The sequence below is a fragment of the Cygnus olor genome, chromosome 10, assembly GCF_009769625.2.
Source record: "Cygnus olor isolate bCygOlo1 chromosome 10, bCygOlo1.pri.v2, whole genome shotgun sequence".
In the NCBI taxonomy this organism is placed as follows: domain Eukaryota; kingdom Metazoa; phylum Chordata; class Aves; order Anseriformes; family Anatidae; genus Cygnus; species Cygnus olor.
Genome location: NC_049178.1, coordinates 16,311,738 through 16,330,360, shown reverse-complemented (window position 1 = coordinate 16,330,360; position 18,623 = coordinate 16,311,738). Strand labels below are relative to the sequence as shown.

Genomic DNA, 18,623 nt, shown 5'->3' with positions numbered 1-18,623 from the left:
TACACAGTTATTTGGCATCGTTGCACCGATCAGGGAGATGTGATCTGAAGTTTGACCCTACAGTGGGGGCAGGAGGCAGGGTGACAGGGAAAAGGCAGGCCACCCACCCTGAAAAACAGTCTTAATCTCCAAAATTGTATTAAAATAGTCTGGCTTTCTATGTGATAGAAATAGTACCGTAGCCTTAAAGGCAGTACATGTTTCTATGACAAACAGCTTGAGTGGGTTCCTGGTGATAGCCCTGGAATAAGAGGCTATGATCAAGAGTCATATTACCATGTACATGGAGGCAAGACTAGAAAACCTATAAGGATAAATTCCTTACCAAATAAAAGGCAGCATTACCCTACAGATCACAATGCACAAATGTCAATTCATTTTTTAGAAGAGTTTTATTAAGTGTAGTAAAGATTCCAGAAAGTGCATTAGAAAATGTTCAGGACCTCTTATCAATGCCTTTCTTACTGAGCAATCATAGATATATTTGACAGAAATAAGGAATATTAAAAACACAGCAACATAATGCTAAATATATTGTAAAGGTTTTGTTTTTTAGAAAAATACAAGATACAACATAAGGCTAAAATTTCAGTCCTACTGATGTCAATGGCTAAAAACCATTATTCTTTAGGAGAAAAAAAATACTTCACTGAAAAAGTTTTGTACAAGAAAATATAAGTGATTTACCTTTAAGAGTATAGTGTATGTGTGGAAGGATTTTTACAAGTCATTCTTCATAGCATGTATGTAAATTATAATTAAATACAGTTAGGTGACAAAGACATGAAAAAAAGACTTTATCATCTAATCACATATGGGTGCCACTGAAGAAAAGAAAGGGCATAAGTGGCCTATGGACAGCTATTAACTTCAGATTTGGTCGTCTGCCTCAAAAATCCTTGTTTTACCTCGTCATTTGGAGCTAAATCCACAAAAGGTGGATTATTCAACTACACGCCATGCTCAGCACCCATAGCTCTCGGGCAATGGCCGCTTATTTTATTATAAAATATATCAGTGCTTGCTGGCAGAGCCCAGATCTTCCCTGATCAACATTTAGCACAACTGGAGGAGAGGATCCCACATGGCCTGAGCTCCAGCTCTGTATTGTTGACCCGAGGAAAATCTATTTCATGCAGCAGGATGGCACAAGGCCACCAGGCACAGCAGTGCTAGCACTGGGCGGTGACTAGCTGGGCCCAAACGAGGAGGAGGCAGCTGTGTTTGGATTCCTCCCAGGACGGATGCAACAAAACTAGGAAAAAGAATCACACAAGGCTGCGGCACTAAGACCGTTTTAAATCACTAAGCCTGAGTAGTACAACACACCAAGTAGGCAGGTTGCACTGCAGTGAGGGCTGTGGTTTAATGCACACCTCTCCGTGGTGCGTGCTATTTTCTAGCAGTGGGATGCCTGTGCTCAGCTGGCAGGCTTTCAGCTCCCCTCTTCAGCTGCCGATATCTTTCTTCTCATAGGTGGCTCAGGCTCCCAGCTCAGGGCAGTGGATCCCATTGCAGCTGTAGAATGTCTTAGCTTTATTCACAGATGATGCAATGATGACCGTAGCTTCTCCGCGCTTCTCATTTCTTCATTCTTCTTCATTTGTACAATTAATTAGCAGCAACAACACTTACTGCCTCACCAGGGTGTTGTGAAGAAAAAGCATGCTAAAAACTGTAAGGCACTCAGATATTGGTTAATAAGGACTGTGTAACCTCCTAGGGAAAAAAAAAATAATAATAAAGAATTTGCACGGTTTGAATGTTGCTCAAAGTTTAAGCAGTTTAAGTTTCTGCCCTGCACATTGAAACGACCTGGAAGAAGGACTCCTGGAGCATGATGGCCTTGTGTTACCCTCCTGCATAATGCCACCTCTCTCAAGGCATTTTGCTAAGTGCAGAGGTCCCTGAGAAAGTCCATGGTCGAGTCATGAGGAGCCACCCCAAGTCAGCTCCTTCTTAGCACACTCCAGCCACAAGGACAGGCTGCCTTGCTGCCAACACAGGCATGTACTGCCCTCGTTATGCTCAGGTGGCTCTAGCTCACCTCTTTAAGATGAGCATAAGGCCTATTCTGCTTTTCCATGAGACAGAGGTGCCAATCACAACACAGCTGCCCATGGAAGGCAGCACCAAATCCCTGGGATAATTCTGATACTGCAGTCAAAGAGAGTCTAAGCATTTGGGTTGCGTGGTGAAAAGACCCAGCCACCACAATGCTCAGTGTAAAGCCTGTTCAAGCTGGTGGAAGGGCTCTGCGCTAACCCTGATGGCCATTGGTCTTTTCACTGTATAGAGCTGTAGTACTTGGAGTAAGGGTGGGGTGATGGTTACATTTTTATACAACGCCTCTGGGAAATGGAAACGTCTGAAGAAAAATGGTTCGGATCCTTTGGTATGTGAATGGATACTGCACTATGTCCCAGTTTCATTTCTAGTCTTCTCCTAAGACAAAGAAGAGTATGCACATGACAGAGCATAGGGCAAAAATTAAAAACCTAGTGTGATTTCACAGCTAGTGCCAACTTAAGCAACACAGAAGTAATTTCCTGTTCAGCCCACGAGAACAGATTTAAACTTCATTTGTGCCATTCACTTCCTTCTGTAGTCTTTCTTGTTCCTCTCTCAGAGGTTCCAGCTCAGGTCCATCCTGTACAGTATCTTTGTTCAAGTTATTTCTGCCTTCACTTTCTGTCCTTACAGATTTAGGGTCCTCTTCTTTTGCTTTTCTCTTCTCCTTGGCAAGCATGCGGTAATTATAGTAATTCATGATGAACAGGAATGTTCCTGCCAGGACCATCACAGCTCCACATTTAATGAACATATATTTATAGTCCCCAAAGGTATCGATAAGTGTTCCTGTAAAAGATACGTTAAAAAAAAAAAAAAGAAAGAAAGAAAGAAAGAGAGACGATGAAGGCAAGGATACTGTGTTTTGAGTTTTTGAGTTCCTAACTATAAAGGGACACCCTCGTGGCTGTAGGATAAAATAAAACATTCTCTGTTCTAATGATCTCTTCCACAAATGCTCTGATACTGCAAATACTTCACACATGCTCCACTTTACAGCCTGTGGGTAGTTCACACCGATGTAGGTAACACTACCTAAAATTTGTACAGTAAAATGGAAAGGGACAGAGAATCTACATTGTAAAGCGCAGGCTTTTCAGGCACATCTATTTTTTTTCCATGCAGAAACTAAGTCCTCTGATCATGGAGTCCACAGACAGTCTTTCAGTTGTCTTCAGTGATCCAGTACAAAAGGACATCCGTTCAACTCGGTAGTCCAGAGGCTGCCAACAAAAGGGGCAGCTTTCGGGAAGAGGTTTGTGAGATGGCACGCGGCCAGACTCCTGACAGAGGCCCACCAATTTATTCTACCACGGGTCATTCACCAGCATCAGAAGGGACCCAGCTTTTGGTCATGGCTGCCCTTTCTGCATTTATACCTGTGGTCTGAATATGAAAGGGTGCTGTGTGGAACTGGAAAACATTAGTACCCGGGAAAGCAAAGATGATGCTGTCAGTGTCAGATAATTTCAATGCCAAGACAAATGTGACAGGTTCCTCTCAAAGGTTAATGCCTCTGCTACGGAGTAACAGAGTAATTGAAGAGAGACAGCTTAATTGAAATGTCACTGTTCTCCATTATGTCAAAATGTAATGCAAATCTTGTTGGGATTATGATCCTGAGCATTAATTCCCATTTACTGGAGCATCACGGACCATTCTTAACATCCCAGATCCTAATTAAAGTAAGACCCACTCCTAACCTGGCCTTCATTGTACAGACAGTCCTCCTTGAAACTGGCCCATCATCCATTACCTCTCTGACTTTTTGGAATATGTTTTCCTCCTTAAAATGAGGGACCTTTAATTACTTCCTGACTGACCCTTAATGTTGAAAAGCTGATGATTAATTATCCTACTGTATTACACTAACAAGGGATTTTATGGCCACCAAACAGATTTCTTGATCACAGAAAAAATAACTTTTAACTGGTTTTGGTCACTGTTTCTTCCTGAATCATTCCTACATATCTTCGTACATCACTTTCGATGTACTGTTTTTCATGTTACTGGTGAAACATCAGCCAAATGCTAATTGCAATGTTTTTTTCCCTTTCTGCTAATCAGGATGACCTAGAGGTCTCCTACATAGGTTTCAATGAGAGTTTTAATGAGTAGAGTATTGGAAAATTCAACAGTAGGATAGTCTCGCCTCTTTTCCTTTGAGAATAAGATAAAGTCATAAAACACACTGGGAACAATTTACTTAGTTCATTAAAGCAGAACCCTGCAGTAGGTTATTAAAATGCCAAAGAACCAATAAATTTGCTGCTTATTAAAATAGTGGGGAAAACCCTACAAAATTAATATTACTGATTATTACATAGAACTCTCTTGGCCTCATTAGCAGTCTCTGGTCATTAAGTTAATCTTCCACATAGAAAATTATATAACTCAGAAAGCGGTCATTTTTAAATTGTATTCTCTTTTGTTTGTCATTAATTAAATAATGAATCTCTAAGAAGCGAGAGGATACAGCTGCTTCTGTCACACTGCATGAGCTACATGAAGAATTGAAAGGCTCTGCAAGATGTGTCATACAGAGCACTAGCCAGCTCTCACTTTCAAATCCAGGAAATAATAGGATTAAACTACTTTCTTTCTGTACCTTCTTCTAATTTATTATGATATTGTCATACTCAAAAGAATTAGCAGAACTTAACTTTATATATCCAAATGCATACAGAACACAGAACCTAATTAAATATTTTAGTTGTACTGCACTCTTAAGGGTGACCAGTTTCCAAGCCGGTTATTCTAGCTTGCATACAGGTGAAACACACATTTCAGGAGAGGGAACTTTACAGTATCTCTGACTGAGAGAATATCACCTATAAAGTTATTTAATTCACAGCCAAGTCAGATTTTAAAAAGACAAATATGGCATTTTCCAGATGTGGTGTGCCCCTTGTAGAAAAAGAATTGAGCACATAGGAAGTAGAGGAAGGAAAGACACTCACCCCCTATAGGTGGTCCCAGCAATATTGTGCAACACTCTGCAATGGTGACCAAGCCAACGGCGCTGGTGAACCGGGTAGCTCCCACAAGGTCCATGAGAGTTTCAAAAAGCATGGCACAAACCATGCCAAAAGCCAAGCCAAAAAAGACAGCGTAAACGACGAGCCCCTTGTAGCCAGAAGCCAGGGGGCACAGAAGGTGGCAGGCACCGTTGAAAGCAATGGAGAAGCTGAAAAAGTATTGGATTCGTGGCCTCACCCACTTGCTGTTTGCAATGATGCCAGTGGCCGGTCTGGCAATCATATCCACGATAGCAAGGATTGAAAGGAGGAAAGCAGCTGAATATTCATCAATGCCGATGTGCTTTGCATAGGGTGCCAGAAAAACAATGGGGGCAAAAAAGCCTAGAAACATGAGCACATTTCCAATCAGGTAAATCAAGAAACCTCTGTGCTTAAAGAGGGAAAAATCAAGGTACTTATTGATTTTTTCACAACAGTCCTTTGCTTCTTCTTCTGTTTTTGTCTCCACAGGGATGTTTGTGGAACTGTTCATTTCCATGGCATCCTTAGTGACCTCTTCTTTTAGGACCTCCTTTGCTTCCTCATTTGACTGGGTTTTGGGTGCCCCAATGGGCCTGAAGAGAGCTCCGGCCACACAGCAGTTTAATAAAATTGCCCCCAGAATTAAAAAGCTGCCCCTCCAGCCAAAATTGTCAAAAAGGAACTGGTTGAGAGGAGCCAGGGTGCAAAGCATCACGGGGCTCCCTGCCATAGCAAGGCCGTTTGCGATGGGTCTTCTCTTTAAAAAGTATTTCCCTATGATTATCACTGACGGCTGGAGGTTGAGAGCAAGGCCAAATCCTGGAACAGAGAAAAATAGCTGAAATACACAAAGAAAGATTTGAGACCAATTTTATCCCCAGCTCTTTGTTTTATGCAAATTAATGGAGAATTCACTGATGGCTCTTCAGTATGATAGTCTGGGTGCAAACTTTGCTCAAGGTACCACTAAATTTCCATCTGAAGAATCTGGGCAACCAGGCCCCAGAAGGATACCTTTGGTCACAGAACCTTCTGCGCTGTAAACCTCTGTTTTGTGCTGTAAACCTCTTGAGGGGCAAACATTACTGCAAAGAGTTTGCTTTGGAATAAATTGAAACTATACTCTCAACAAATGCTGGCTGGTTTTGGTCAGACAGAGCAGCCTCATCAAAGGAGAGGATGGATTTAAAAAAATGACAGCTCCTAGTTTGAGGAAGGTTGTTCTGCCTCAAGTCCTTCCCATGCCCAACTGCAGCTGGCACGTCCTCCCATGGGTTGTGGGCACCCAGCACTGCTGCCAGGCAGACAGACCTGCACCAAAAGGCAACATCAACCTTCCCAGTTTGGTGCTGTGAGCAGTTCAGGTCTGATGCAAAAGACTAAGAGGTCTGCAAGTATGCAGCAAAACAGCTACTAGGATGCTAATTAAACAGGACCCTAGAGTGTTTCTTTTAATTAAAATTTATTTTTATTACATTTATATATATAAATGGTATTATAAATCTGCACTGCTAATTCAGCTAACCAGCTTCTTTTGCACAGGTAAAATCTGAAAGAAGAGACACCAAATGCAGTGATGGCATCAGCTTTCTATGGTTCTGTTTAAGAGCACTAGCATATAATAATCTCTTCAAACATTTCTATGATTTCTAGTATTTCCTTAAAAAGTTAAATTTGCAGAACTCCATCAAAATTACATTTAAAAATCATGCCACATATCTTTCACCCTATCATCTAGGAAAGAATGAGCCACATTAGAACAAAGCAGAAATGTAATCCTTGAAGTGATTATACCAGAGAACACGAATCCTGAAAATAGGGTCACGCAGATTTTTTCTTGTTCATTAGTCTATATAATTAGTTTGTTTAACTGTGCAGTACATAATTAGGCATATTGCTTTACAGAAGAGAATTTAGAAAGGTCAGGGTCCTCAAAATTAATTAAGGAACACTATCATTAGTTGCTGATAGAGTAGAATTGAACTGATGCAGCAGAATTCATCTGATGTTGGATAGCTTAAGTTTGAATGGTTTTACAAAGTTATGATTTTTGCCAAGTCTCAGATTCTCCTTCTTCTTTTTTAATTAGCTGGAAGTTTAAAACATTAAAAAGAAATCAAAATGACAACATTAAAACTAGTCTTCATTGGAAACACATTCTCAGCATGAATTGTTGTTTCTGGAGAGTCCATACATTTGGTAGGGCCTGTCTTTGGGAAGTACAGCCTGTTCATAATTCACAGGGGGACAGATTCATGCCTGTAAGGAGGGCCAGCCTGAGAACTATGTAGGGAAAACACAGTGTTGTTAGAGAACACCCCTGACTGCACTTAGAAATGGGAACTATTTTCACCCAAGAAGATGCAGCGCAGTGAATTAGTTTAAATGCGGAGTCTGCTTTAACTCCGCATTTCCCAGGCTGGTAGCTATGTGCAGGAATTGAACCATCATTTTCACAGAATCCTTTTTTGGATCTATCCCATGTCGTGAGAAGGAAAATCAGACTGGATGCCAGCTACCTACTTAACCAATAATCAACTCAAATCTTTATTATGTGAACATTAATTTGCCAGTCAGACAAATTTAATTTAATATTACCTCATGTTCTTCCCATTAATTAAATTTGGAGAGTTTCAAATTGACTGACTGGAATTTCAATTTACTTCAAGCTTTTGGATGGCTTTAGTTGGAAATATTTATATCAATTTTATTCCTGTTTTCTGAACCTATTAGTAGCTTTTCTGTGACTGAAATTGTTACACAAATAATCACATTTCTTACCAAGGATATGACAGAGAGGCCTATCGGTGGTGTTGCATGAACAGAAGCAAGCCTGTGCTGGACAGGGCATCCTTCCCTAGACTAAATTCATCTCCCTCATATTAGAAGGAAATAAGTGGTGTTACAGGAGTCAGAAGAGTAGCTCTTGATCTTGTTTTCCCTTTGTTAGCAAGGGAAGACCCTACCAGGTATTTCAATGCTCAACTCTAAGAGCTGAGGCAAAGACTCCAGTCTCATTAGTCAATGTGCTTCACCCTAGATCCTATTTTATTTAATTGTGGCCTAATTGGTGGAGATCGAACTGAACTCTGACTGGTCATTATTGGCTTGCATCTAGCTTTGAAATCTGCTGTTTTCTTCCTCAGACGTGAAGAAGATGTTGTGTGCCTGAACATCTACCCTTTAAAGTATCCAGGCTGGCATCCATCCAGGTAGACAGCTTGCACACCCCATTTCTTTTTCTAAGAGCTACAGGGAAACAAATGATGAGCAAGGAAGAGAACCTGGGTTTTATAGCACATGCAGGGAAGTGCCTCATGCAGCCCACAGCTCAGTGACATCAAGGACAGAGCTGCTTCAGAGCTGCCTCTGACAGCGGAGCTCAGCCCCTGCTCTGCATACAAATGGGAAGAGACATAATCAAGAAAGCAAGCGAGATTGCCGTGTCTAATCCCTCTGCTGTAAACAGATACTTCTTGCTCTGCTCCTCTGAAGAGGTTTCTATTAATATGCCACAGGCACACGACTATGGTGGGTACCTCCTCGTACCAACTGCCTTGTTTTTACCCCCATCCCTAGGCGTTACATGAACACGGTCTTTGACATCAGTCTAGGAAGGAGGCTGGAAAACTTGTGATGTTTACAGTCTGCTTTTTAGCAGCAAGAAGCCTCTGCAGAAGGCTCTCTCCTCTCGCGGCACTGCTGTCTCAGCCACATGACAAGCAGACAGCTTCACAATTGCCCTTGAATGCTTCCATGTTAGGCCTGACTAGCAGCAGCACTTCAAGCATAATTAAAGGCATCAAGCATGTTAGCAGGATTACAAGCATCTCCCTCTCTCTGTCAAATTAATGTTTCTTCCCCAGCACAGACACCATGCCTGGAAATGATGGGTTATTAGCTAAGACCTCATCCATACAGCCACTCTCGTGCAGCATGCAGGAGGGGAAGGCCTTCTCCAACAAGAAATGTGCTCTGCTCTGAGGAAACGTTGCAGCATTAAAGACGAGGGGACACGAGGAAAATTTTGTCCCTGTACCATTGCTGCCATGAGGGTTACATGTGCTCCATACACAATGCATACTAGCGACTCACTGGAGTGGACAGCTGGGCCAGGTTTGCAAAGACAGTCAGGGACCAAAAAGAGCAGGACCTTCACAAATCCTATTGGGTTTTGGTGCAAAATTCCCTCCAGGAACGTTTTTGGACAACAAAGTATTTTAGAAAATAGAAGTCAGTGCCTTCCCTCTGCATTGTTCCTTGCCTGAGCCCTTCTGCTCACAAAAAAAAAATGTATGTTTATAGCAAAGGATTTATGGTTTCTGTGTACTAATCCAGCATTAGCCAACCTGCTAGATGTTTGCTTAGCAGGGAATGATGCAAGCCCGTGCATCGATAAATTTGAATTGGTTTCCATTGGTTATTTTTATTTCTCATCACTTCATGTCTGGAATCTCTTTCAAGGAATCTGCAAAATTTATGCATCCAGATGCAACACAGTTTTATCTAGCTACAGTGGCTCTCCTTTGAAAGAGTAAGGTTTAAGACAGGGAATCCTACTTGGGGATTTATTCACTACTGTGCAGATTTGATAAAGCAATATTGGTGTAGGAGAGCAGGGAGACAAACTTTCTGTCCCAATTTACCTTGATAGTGGCTGGCGTTATTGATTTTAAATGTTAGGTTCACACTTTTCTTGCCCAGAAAGTAGCAATACCTAATGTAGCCGCACTGAGACAGGGAACATTCATTAAAACATACACCTTGCAACCTCAAAAGCCAATTTTGAACTCATTGTGTCATGCTTTCAGGCAGATGTCCGAGCTGCACTGGAAGAAACATTGGCTGTACCTTAGCCAAAATAATCAAAGAAAAATGCTTGCAATTAAGCATTTATACTCACACAGATGGAGAACTCCAATCTACCTTTAAAAGCAATAACCCAGCACCTGCAGACTTTAAAGATGCTGGACTGAGCCCATGTCTTCTCCTGATAGAGTTTCCAACATGGAGTTTCATTTTTCACTACAGAAAATTCAAATGATTACTTCAATAAGGAAATATATATATATATATATATATATATATATATTTTCTCCATAGGGAGAATATTGCATATTTTCAACCGACCCTAAGTGGTTATTATTTTCAATTAAAGGACCTCCTTACCTCACAAGCAGGCAAATGGCAAGTAAACCAAAGCAACCCTCCAAAATTTCATTTCATATATCTCACAGAGGGAAGGTAACACGTTACATAGGAACCCAGGTGTTTTCTTCACAGTCGCACTGGCACCTCGAAGGGCTTGCCCTGCCCACGGCAGAGCGCAGTCAGCCTGTGTTTGCTTCAGCAGGAGCCGAGGGCAGGGCTGGCCATCCTCACCATCGCCTCTGGCTGACAGCGCTCATCTGCGAGGAGCACGTCCACTGCTGAGCCCCTGCACGCGATGTTCAGCCAGGGACACGGAGCCTAGCAGGGAACAGGCTCTTTGCTAAAACTCAGCTGGAGCAGTTAACCAGTTACAGCCCCTGTCCCGACAGCTTTTTATCCCACCAGGTTCCAACTGCCTTTGGCTGAGGATGCCCAACCCATCAGAAGGGAACTTCAGGTGCGAGTCTAAGGGAGATACTTTCTTCTTACCTGTAATAAAGCCCACGCAGATGTAGAGCTGCAGGATGCTGGTGCAGAAGGCAGCTGAGACCATCCCAATGCCACACAGCAGGCCTCCAAATATCACCACGGGTCGGCTGCCATAGCGGTTTACTAAAATACTGCTGATAGGACCTGGGAAAAGAGTTAGAAAGGGTCCTTGAGGTGGGTATCATCTCACAGAAGGGCATGAGTGACAGAAGGTAGGGAAAACTCAGCAATATTAGTACCCTTGAGATGCTGCTGACAGCTTCTAGAGAGACTTCAGGAAGAAAATGGAAAAAAAAGAGAAAGATGATCTGCACTGTGTGGGGATGGCAGCACGTCCTGTGCCACACGGCGGCTGTGTAACTGGTGACAGTCCCTGCCCCCAGGACTTTAGTGTTTCATCAGAGATGGCAAACAGCAACAGCAGATCAGGTGAACCTGTGATCCCAACGCAGGAGCTTCATGGTTTATTAGGATGCTAAACCACATACACACAAAGCACTGGCTCATATTCTGAGGCTGATATCGTGAATACTGTTGCATTTTTAATGCCTCTACTTAATGCAATTCCGATACTGCTGACCAAGACTGAAACTTGAGCAGAACAACTGTTAATTAATTCTTAATAGCAGCCTATGTGGGTAGAAACAGTTTGGGATGATGGATGAACTGGTTCAAAAGAACCGGTCTGGTCTTGCATTTATGTAAAGAGGTGGTTCAGGAAAGCGCAAAATTATGAAAGAGGGAAATGGCTTAACAAAGACTGTAGGTACAAAAGGGAAGCATTTAAATCTAAGGAAGTGAAACAAGACAGCAGCTTCGGGCAGAAGAGGAAAGAAAGAAGTTTTGGTGTATGGTAGTCCCAGTTAGCTGGAGGACCAGTAAAAATCAGAATCATGGAGTAACGGATATTGGAAGCACTTTGGAGGTTCCAGGTCCCACCTCCTGCTCAGAGCAGAGCCAATTTTGCAGTTAGATCAGGTTGAGAAGTTAGAAGTTAGCAGAGGAAGCAAACTGAACAGGAAAGACTGGTCTGAAAGTCAAGCCATGGGATGTAAGAAAAGGTTCTGTATTACCCCAAGACCCCAACCCAAAACTGAGACGGGGATACAAGCAGCATTTAGTGTCTTTCTGTACCAGACTATTTCTGCTGCTACTCCCTACTCAGCAGTGGAAATTCGGAGCCTAGCATGCCTGTTTGCCTTCATCCCTGCCATTATGAATAGCCCACGCTGTCCACACACAGGTTACTGGACATGGTTAGTTGAAGCTTAATGGATCCTCTGAGTAGTTTGGCTGTGGGATCTGCCTCACCACAGAGCCAGTTGGTAGGATATTTACTTTTGATTAAAGAAACTTAGCCTGAAATAATGTCAGAGCTCTTTCCAGACCCTGCAAATGATGGCACACTGGAGCACAGGACCCAAAAAGCCAATATCCCCTCAGTGTGGCTGACAGCATCCAAACAAGATTTCAGCTGTTAGGTTGTGCAAGAACGCAATACAGCAGGTATGACTGTTTTAATCTGGGGAACGAAGCCCAACACTACTTCTGTAACACACAAAATACTTTCCACTAGCTGTCTAAGGTCAAAACACTCAGAAATGAAAAGCCCACAAGCACAGTCTTAACAACACCCCTGAAACTGGGATATGTGAGCTGGTCCCAGTGAACGCACCATTCGATTAAAATTTCTGTGAGTATGCAACTATGCGGTGAGCTTTTTCTCCTAATCCTGTAACTGGATTCACATGCATGCATCCTTCCACTGCATGGAGTGCCACAGAATTCAATGAGAAGTTCTGAGGAGAGATAGATGTCAGATCAGCACAGCAGGAGAGGGACCTCCTTCTCACTGAGCTTCCCCCAGACAGGACCTGGACTTGCAGCATGCTGGAGATGGTCTCAGTGTGCCCTGTAATCCAAGAGATGCAGCCGGCGTTCCTCAGGAAAGGCACCACCACACTCGTCTGCAGCCTAAGGGCACACGACTTGTTTTTCAATTTTCCACATGCCCGCATTGCTCCAGAATCAATCTAATTACTCAGCTATGAAAAAGTGGTTTCAATTACCTTCTCCTGCTGGAAGGGGGCTTTCATGATAGCCCTAAAACTATGGGATGCCGTACCACGGAGCAGAGCACTCAAGCCCGTAAGACTCCTGATAAAGCCTGTCTCCTGCTCAGACTGGGGGCAGCTCCTGGGGAGAGAAGTGCCAGCTGTGACAACCAAAGCAGAATGCTCCCACACATCCTACTCATGCAGCATCCACCTCAAGAAAAGAAATACAGATCCATGTCCCTCTCACTCCTTGAGCTGTCATGTTGGCTTCACCCATCGGTAATGATGGGTTTGGAGCATGACAGCAGATGATGAGCTGGAAGGTGCTGAAGTTGGGACACACGCTGCTCTGCTTCCTGGCTATGGGGCCATCCCAGAGGAGAGGCTGGAGATGAAAGCAAACACCCATATCTCAACCAATGTCTTTGCTAATGAGAGCACGAGGCTGTGCCCCCGCGGCAGCCTCAATGAACACAGTGTCCTCAACGACATCTCAGCTTTCCAGCCATCACTCACTAAGCCATGAATCTGCAATTGCTCCCTGGTCTTGTCTTTCCTGGCCACAGCAACAGTCAATGGGATCTCTCAGCAACGCTTTGCAGCAGGTCTGTGTGACCTTCCACAAGCAGCCTTCACCTGCTGTCGGATGTGCTATCAGTTTTACAGGGGGATAATCAGTCCCGTCTGTTTGCCTGTCTGGGTGAGGAGCTGTGGTCTCAGAGGTGCCAGCAGCCTGCGCTGGGCCGTGCTCACAGGGAATGGAGAATAACTTCAGAAGCAATCTAAACCTTTCTCTTTCACACCCGAAACCTTCTAACTTGAAGGCACCATGAGCTTTCTTTGCTAAAGCAGCACAGCATTTGGGATCACAGCACACGTGTGTGACAGCATTTGGGCTCCCTGACCAGCCTCACCCACACAGGACTGAGGGCTGGAGACCTCGAAGATACCGAGTGCAGCCAGTTAGAAGAGAAGGCCGGGAGCAGAGCATCTTCACTGACCTTTCCATACAGTGGAGCACCCACAGCAAAGGCCACGACAACCTGCAGGGAAAGCACCGGGTGGGAAACCACACCTCCCTGAGCTGCTGCTCACAGGGCAAAGCTTTTGTAACAGTCCTGAGCAGACCCCTGAAAGGCACCGAAGCAAATCACATCCCCCAAATTACTTCCACTTAAGTCATTTAGACCTACAGAAACGTAGAGGCGATTGTCCATGGGCTTTAAGAGCAGCCTTTCAGAAGCTGTCCCATCTCTCAGGAGAAAGTGGAGCACGCGATATGTCACATAGCTGTGCGCTCTGCGGCACGCAAACCCTGCCAATTGGGGCACGAATCACAGACACGTACACCTTCACCCTGCTCTGATGTCTTCAGTGATCATTGTCACCCCCGACAGATCCCAGGCACCTCTCCTGCCCTGCCTTGCCACATGCCACCCACAGCGCTTGTCCCGCGGGGAGCCCATCAGCCATCAAACGCCAGATTAAGCCTCAGCGTTCTGGGAAGCTTTAGAGAACATGAAATAGCTCGAGTCAAGGAGAGGAATTAAGAACAACAAAGCCAGCACCACAGTCGTGGGAAATAGGAAACATGATTACTGCTTTGCTTGCAGCTATTGCAAAAATTAAAAGTGTGACAGCCCCTGGAAACACAGAGGAATTGAAAAAGCAGGACCTGTCATTTACTGGTTATGCAGCATGCATGAGAAGAATAAAGATGCAGTGCATTACCACACCGAAAACAATTACAGCAACAGCGCGTGCAGCTTAGATCCCAAGGCACCTTGACTTGCTCGCACCTGCCTGGTCAAACACGCAGGAACCACAGGCTCCCTGGCCTCGAATTCAAACGAAACCACCCCGCCTGCCTGCGAGCTGACGGCAGCAGGAGCAGGAGGCAAGGTGATTTTTGTCTCTTAATTAACAGAGGCAGGCAAGGACGGGGCAGGAGATGTAGCTGGCCAAGTGCTCAGGAAGCTGCCGTTTACCTGGCCTGACCTTGCAGAGGTTTTGATGAATGCTTTCAGAGTTCCTCAAAAGTCATGGTGAGGAGCTAAAGTCACTTCAGCTGTGGAGCGTGTCCCCAGTTTGTGTCCTCTTGGGGACCAGCACAGTGTCACTGAGCCAGCATCATCCCCACAACCTCCCCACCATGGCAGAGATCGCATGGAACTTCTAACGGGGAAGCTAGAACTAAAATTCAGCCGTTCCCTTGCACCTTGCTGCATTACAAAGACAAGGCTGCTGATGTGGGGTTGCCAGCAGCTGGTGCTTCTCTATGGGAAGGGATGGCACTTCCCACCCATCCAGCCTTAGGAAACAAGGCAGCCCCTTCCACACCCCAGGAAGTGGCTTCCTGATGAACTTCCAGCCTCAGAGATCACTTATCATCCATTGCAAGGGGGATGGCACCAGACAGAGACAGGCACAGGAGGAAGCTGAGCCTGCTCCTGCTGCTGGCTTCGCTCAGAGCTGTGCCTGCAGCTCTGCTCCTTGCACTGCTGAGGGACACACATGATCTTCAGGGGAGCTACCATCATCCACTGGGGAAGAAGAAGGAAAGCCAGGTCAGAAACACCTTATTTTGCACCCCAGACACTTGTGGAGCAGAAAACGGGTGTGCTGCCTGTCATAAAACTCTGCAGCCTGCGGAGCAACAGTTCGCACCAAATATCCCCTAAAGATGCTGCTGGGCTCACGGCACTCCTGGAAGACTGATGTAATTGAAAGCACTATCCTCAGCCCACATAAATCATACTGGTTTAGTGCCTGTCCTGTATAAAGCCTCTCTTTTCTCACACCTGTGGCAGCTTTCCATTAGTTGTTAGCTGATACACGGAAGGCCATGTCAAAGCAGCTGATCCTGGTGGCAGGCAGAACACAGCAACTTGCCGGTGGGAAAGCAAGCAAGCCCTGGCTCATTTGTTAGCTTGTCCAATTACTTTTCACCTTGAGTTTTGTGTCTGTAGAAGTGAAAAGGACCCTGAAGAGGAGATTGCAAGACCATAAAGAAAATGCAAAACACCCTGGGCTCTCCCGTCCACTCCCCCCTGAAGCCAGACCATCTTGTCATTTATTCTTTTTGAGCCACTGAACTATGATCTGGGCAGGATGGTAACACAGACGTGGCATTTAACAAGAAATATCAATCCAGACTGCCTTAAACTCCTGCAAGTATGACAGTGCTCAAAAAATAGACACCTGAATTGCTTTTCTGTTTTTCTCAGTAAGGCTTATGAATTTTTTATGAGGTGCAAAACTTCCAGTGTTGGTGCAAAACACCAAGGTGTTTTTAACAAGGGCTCTATTTAAAGCATTTTTCTCTCCCATACCTCTGACCACATCTATATACCTTATTTGTCTGGTTTGTGATTTTTTTTAACTTAACCTAATACTAACAGAAATGAATTTCCCCCTAGTCAGCAGAACCTGGCCTGGCTGAATTTCCGTTGAAATATTTCAGCGCAGGGCTCAGGCAGCCCCGCACCCCAGAGGCCTCTGTGCAACGTGCGGCTTATTCCAGATTTCACAAGGCTGACCTTCTGACCGTGTAAAGTGGCACAGAGCCACTGCAAACACCGTGTTTCTGCTGCTAAGAGCAGTCGATGGCCGTGCAGATGATAAAACAGCAACTCTTTAAAGCAGCCCACGGTGTTGAGCCCCAGTGGTGGCAGGTTTGGGATCACCGCTGTCCCCAGTGCTGGGCTGCAGGCACTGCTCAGCTTCTCCCAGATTCCTGTGGTGACAGGAGCTATCGTTGTGCAGAGACGCCAGAAGAAGTGCCCAGATAGTTCTTAGTCTCCAAACTGCTGTGAAAACACAGATAAAGCTCCAGAGCTCGGCCGGACAGGACTGGAGCTGACTACGTGGAGTCGCTGGGGACGTGAGGAGGAGCTGGGAGGAAAAGGGGAAAATCATTTATCCTAATAAAACAAGGTCTGTTATTACGCTAGTAGTAAAACAACAACAGGAGCAGGCCTGTGATTTCCTCAGTAATAATCTCATTCCCTCAGTGGAATAACAACACTGCCATTGGCCTCGTAATTCACCCAGCAGGGCACCACCCCTTGTGGCGGAGCAGCCTCCTCGTTACGCAGGCAATGAAATAAGTGCCCCCGCGTTATTAACGTGCTGCCAGCACACACCAGCATCCAGGCCTGGGGGTCAGCATTAGCAATCAGCACCCACTAATGATGCACAGCCCAAGAAAGCACAGGGCACTGTTGCAAAGCAGGGGGAAAGGGATGGGAAGGGTAAAACTTGCAGCTTTTCGGGTCTTGTGCCTTGCTAGAGAAGTCTGAGGTCCAGGACACCTGGAGGGCTCGTGCTCTTACGTGTTTATCACCAGGGCCTGCTCCAGACTTCTCGAGAAGACTTGCTGGCACCTGGTAATAACACAGTCCATTACTAGTCTTGGCTTTTGGGTTCAGCTGCTTTGTTTTGGACTGGCAGTGGTGGAGGAGCACCCCCTCGCTTCCCCAGGCAGTGCAGCTGCAGACAGGACAACCACACGCACTGGGGCTGGAGGACAAACCACAGGAAACAAGTGCCCCAGGTGACAGTCCTGGTGTCACATAGCCCTCAGCCATTCCCCAAAGGGCAGTTTCCAAACACCTGTCTGCCCCTAAAATGCCCTGATGCCTTCTGTTACTATTGCTTTGCATTGCAAGTCAGCAGTTTTGAGTGAAGTTTAAGTCCAACATATGCCATAGCAGCTCCCATAGCTAACGAGTTGCTAGAAGCTGCCTCTTGCCTCCTTGTGGGCGAGGAAAACGCTCCGTACATTAAAGGGGGTGATGGCATTGCTAGTAGAGCTGGGGCAAATGCTGCAGAGCGGGGCCGTTGTAGCATGACCACTGTGAGATGAAAGAGCCAGGCATGGGCGAGCCTGGCTGGACATGTTCTCCTCGGTCATCAGGCTGGTCCGTCCCTGCCCTGCGGTGCTGGGTCTCCCAGGCATGGGCACCACAGCCAGCTGAAAAACCTGTGGGGATAATAACCTGGGGCGCAAACCGAGCTGCAGCAGCCTCCCCTGCTAGACATGCCCTTGGAAAGTCAGGGAACCTGACCTCCCATCACACATACATGCATTTGCTACAGAAGCATCCTGATGTTAAGAAAAAAACAATAGGAAAACAAAGCAGGCAAGACCCAAGTTTCAGAGAGACAAAGCGTCCTCGTCCTTATCCAGCAATCTTATCTGATCAGTGCCTCGGCATTTCAATTTCCAGACTGCACAACTGAAGCGTACGGAGGAGCCACAGGCCAAAAGCTCCAAAACCGGGGCAGGAGCCAAGGTCCCTCATGTCACTTCATATTTAGGCAATTAAATAACTGCTCCTGCGAGGGGACAGTGTGGCAGGTGCCGAGCACACGGCTGCTTGCGCTCAGCGCCTTCCCCAGGCTGCTGGCTTGGATCTTAGCGGCCCACAGCTGCTCACCTGCAGCAGGTCCCGACTTCACGTTTTTTGAATTTTTTTCCTGATAACTTTTTTAGCTTTTGCTTTGGCAGGACCACAGTCTTTTATCCCTTCCATCTTGAAGCCCAGCTACAGATCTGTTCCCTCCAAAGCTGAAACACCTATTCCTTGAGATCAGCAGCCCTTGGTTAGCGTCCTTTACACCCTGCTCTACAGGCAAACAGCCCCTACTGGGCATGTCCTCCAGGGGCTTTGTCCACCTCCTAGAAACCCTATGCAATTTGACCAAGAGAGCATTTATACTGGAGAGCCACCCACGGGCAGAATAACTGCAGTGCTACAGGACAGGTTGGCATGAACGTCCTCACACCCCTTCCTGCAGCAGCACACACACACATACTCTCCTCACCGGGGCAAGAATCCTTCGCGTGCGT

The 18,623-nt window shown here is 45.5% G+C and overlaps 1 protein-coding gene across 1 annotated transcript in view; it reads right to left on the bottom strand.

Annotated features, from left to right (window-relative positions):
• Positions 1–389: 389 nt before the first annotated feature.
• Positions 390–18,623, bottom strand: part of LOC121075643 (monocarboxylate transporter 2-like) — a 33,256-nt gene continuing 15,022 nt past the window's right edge. The window contains exons 3-5 of the mRNA XM_040569134.1: positions 10,713–10,856; positions 5,031–5,891; positions 390–2,859 (exon numbers count right to left, since the gene is read on the bottom strand). Coding sequence (XP_040425068.1) covers positions 2,573–2,859; positions 5,031–5,891; positions 10,713–10,856 — 1,292 coding nt within the window. The 3' untranslated portion in view covers positions 390–2,572. The remainder of the gene's footprint in view (positions 2,860–5,030; positions 5,892–10,712; positions 10,857–18,623) is intronic.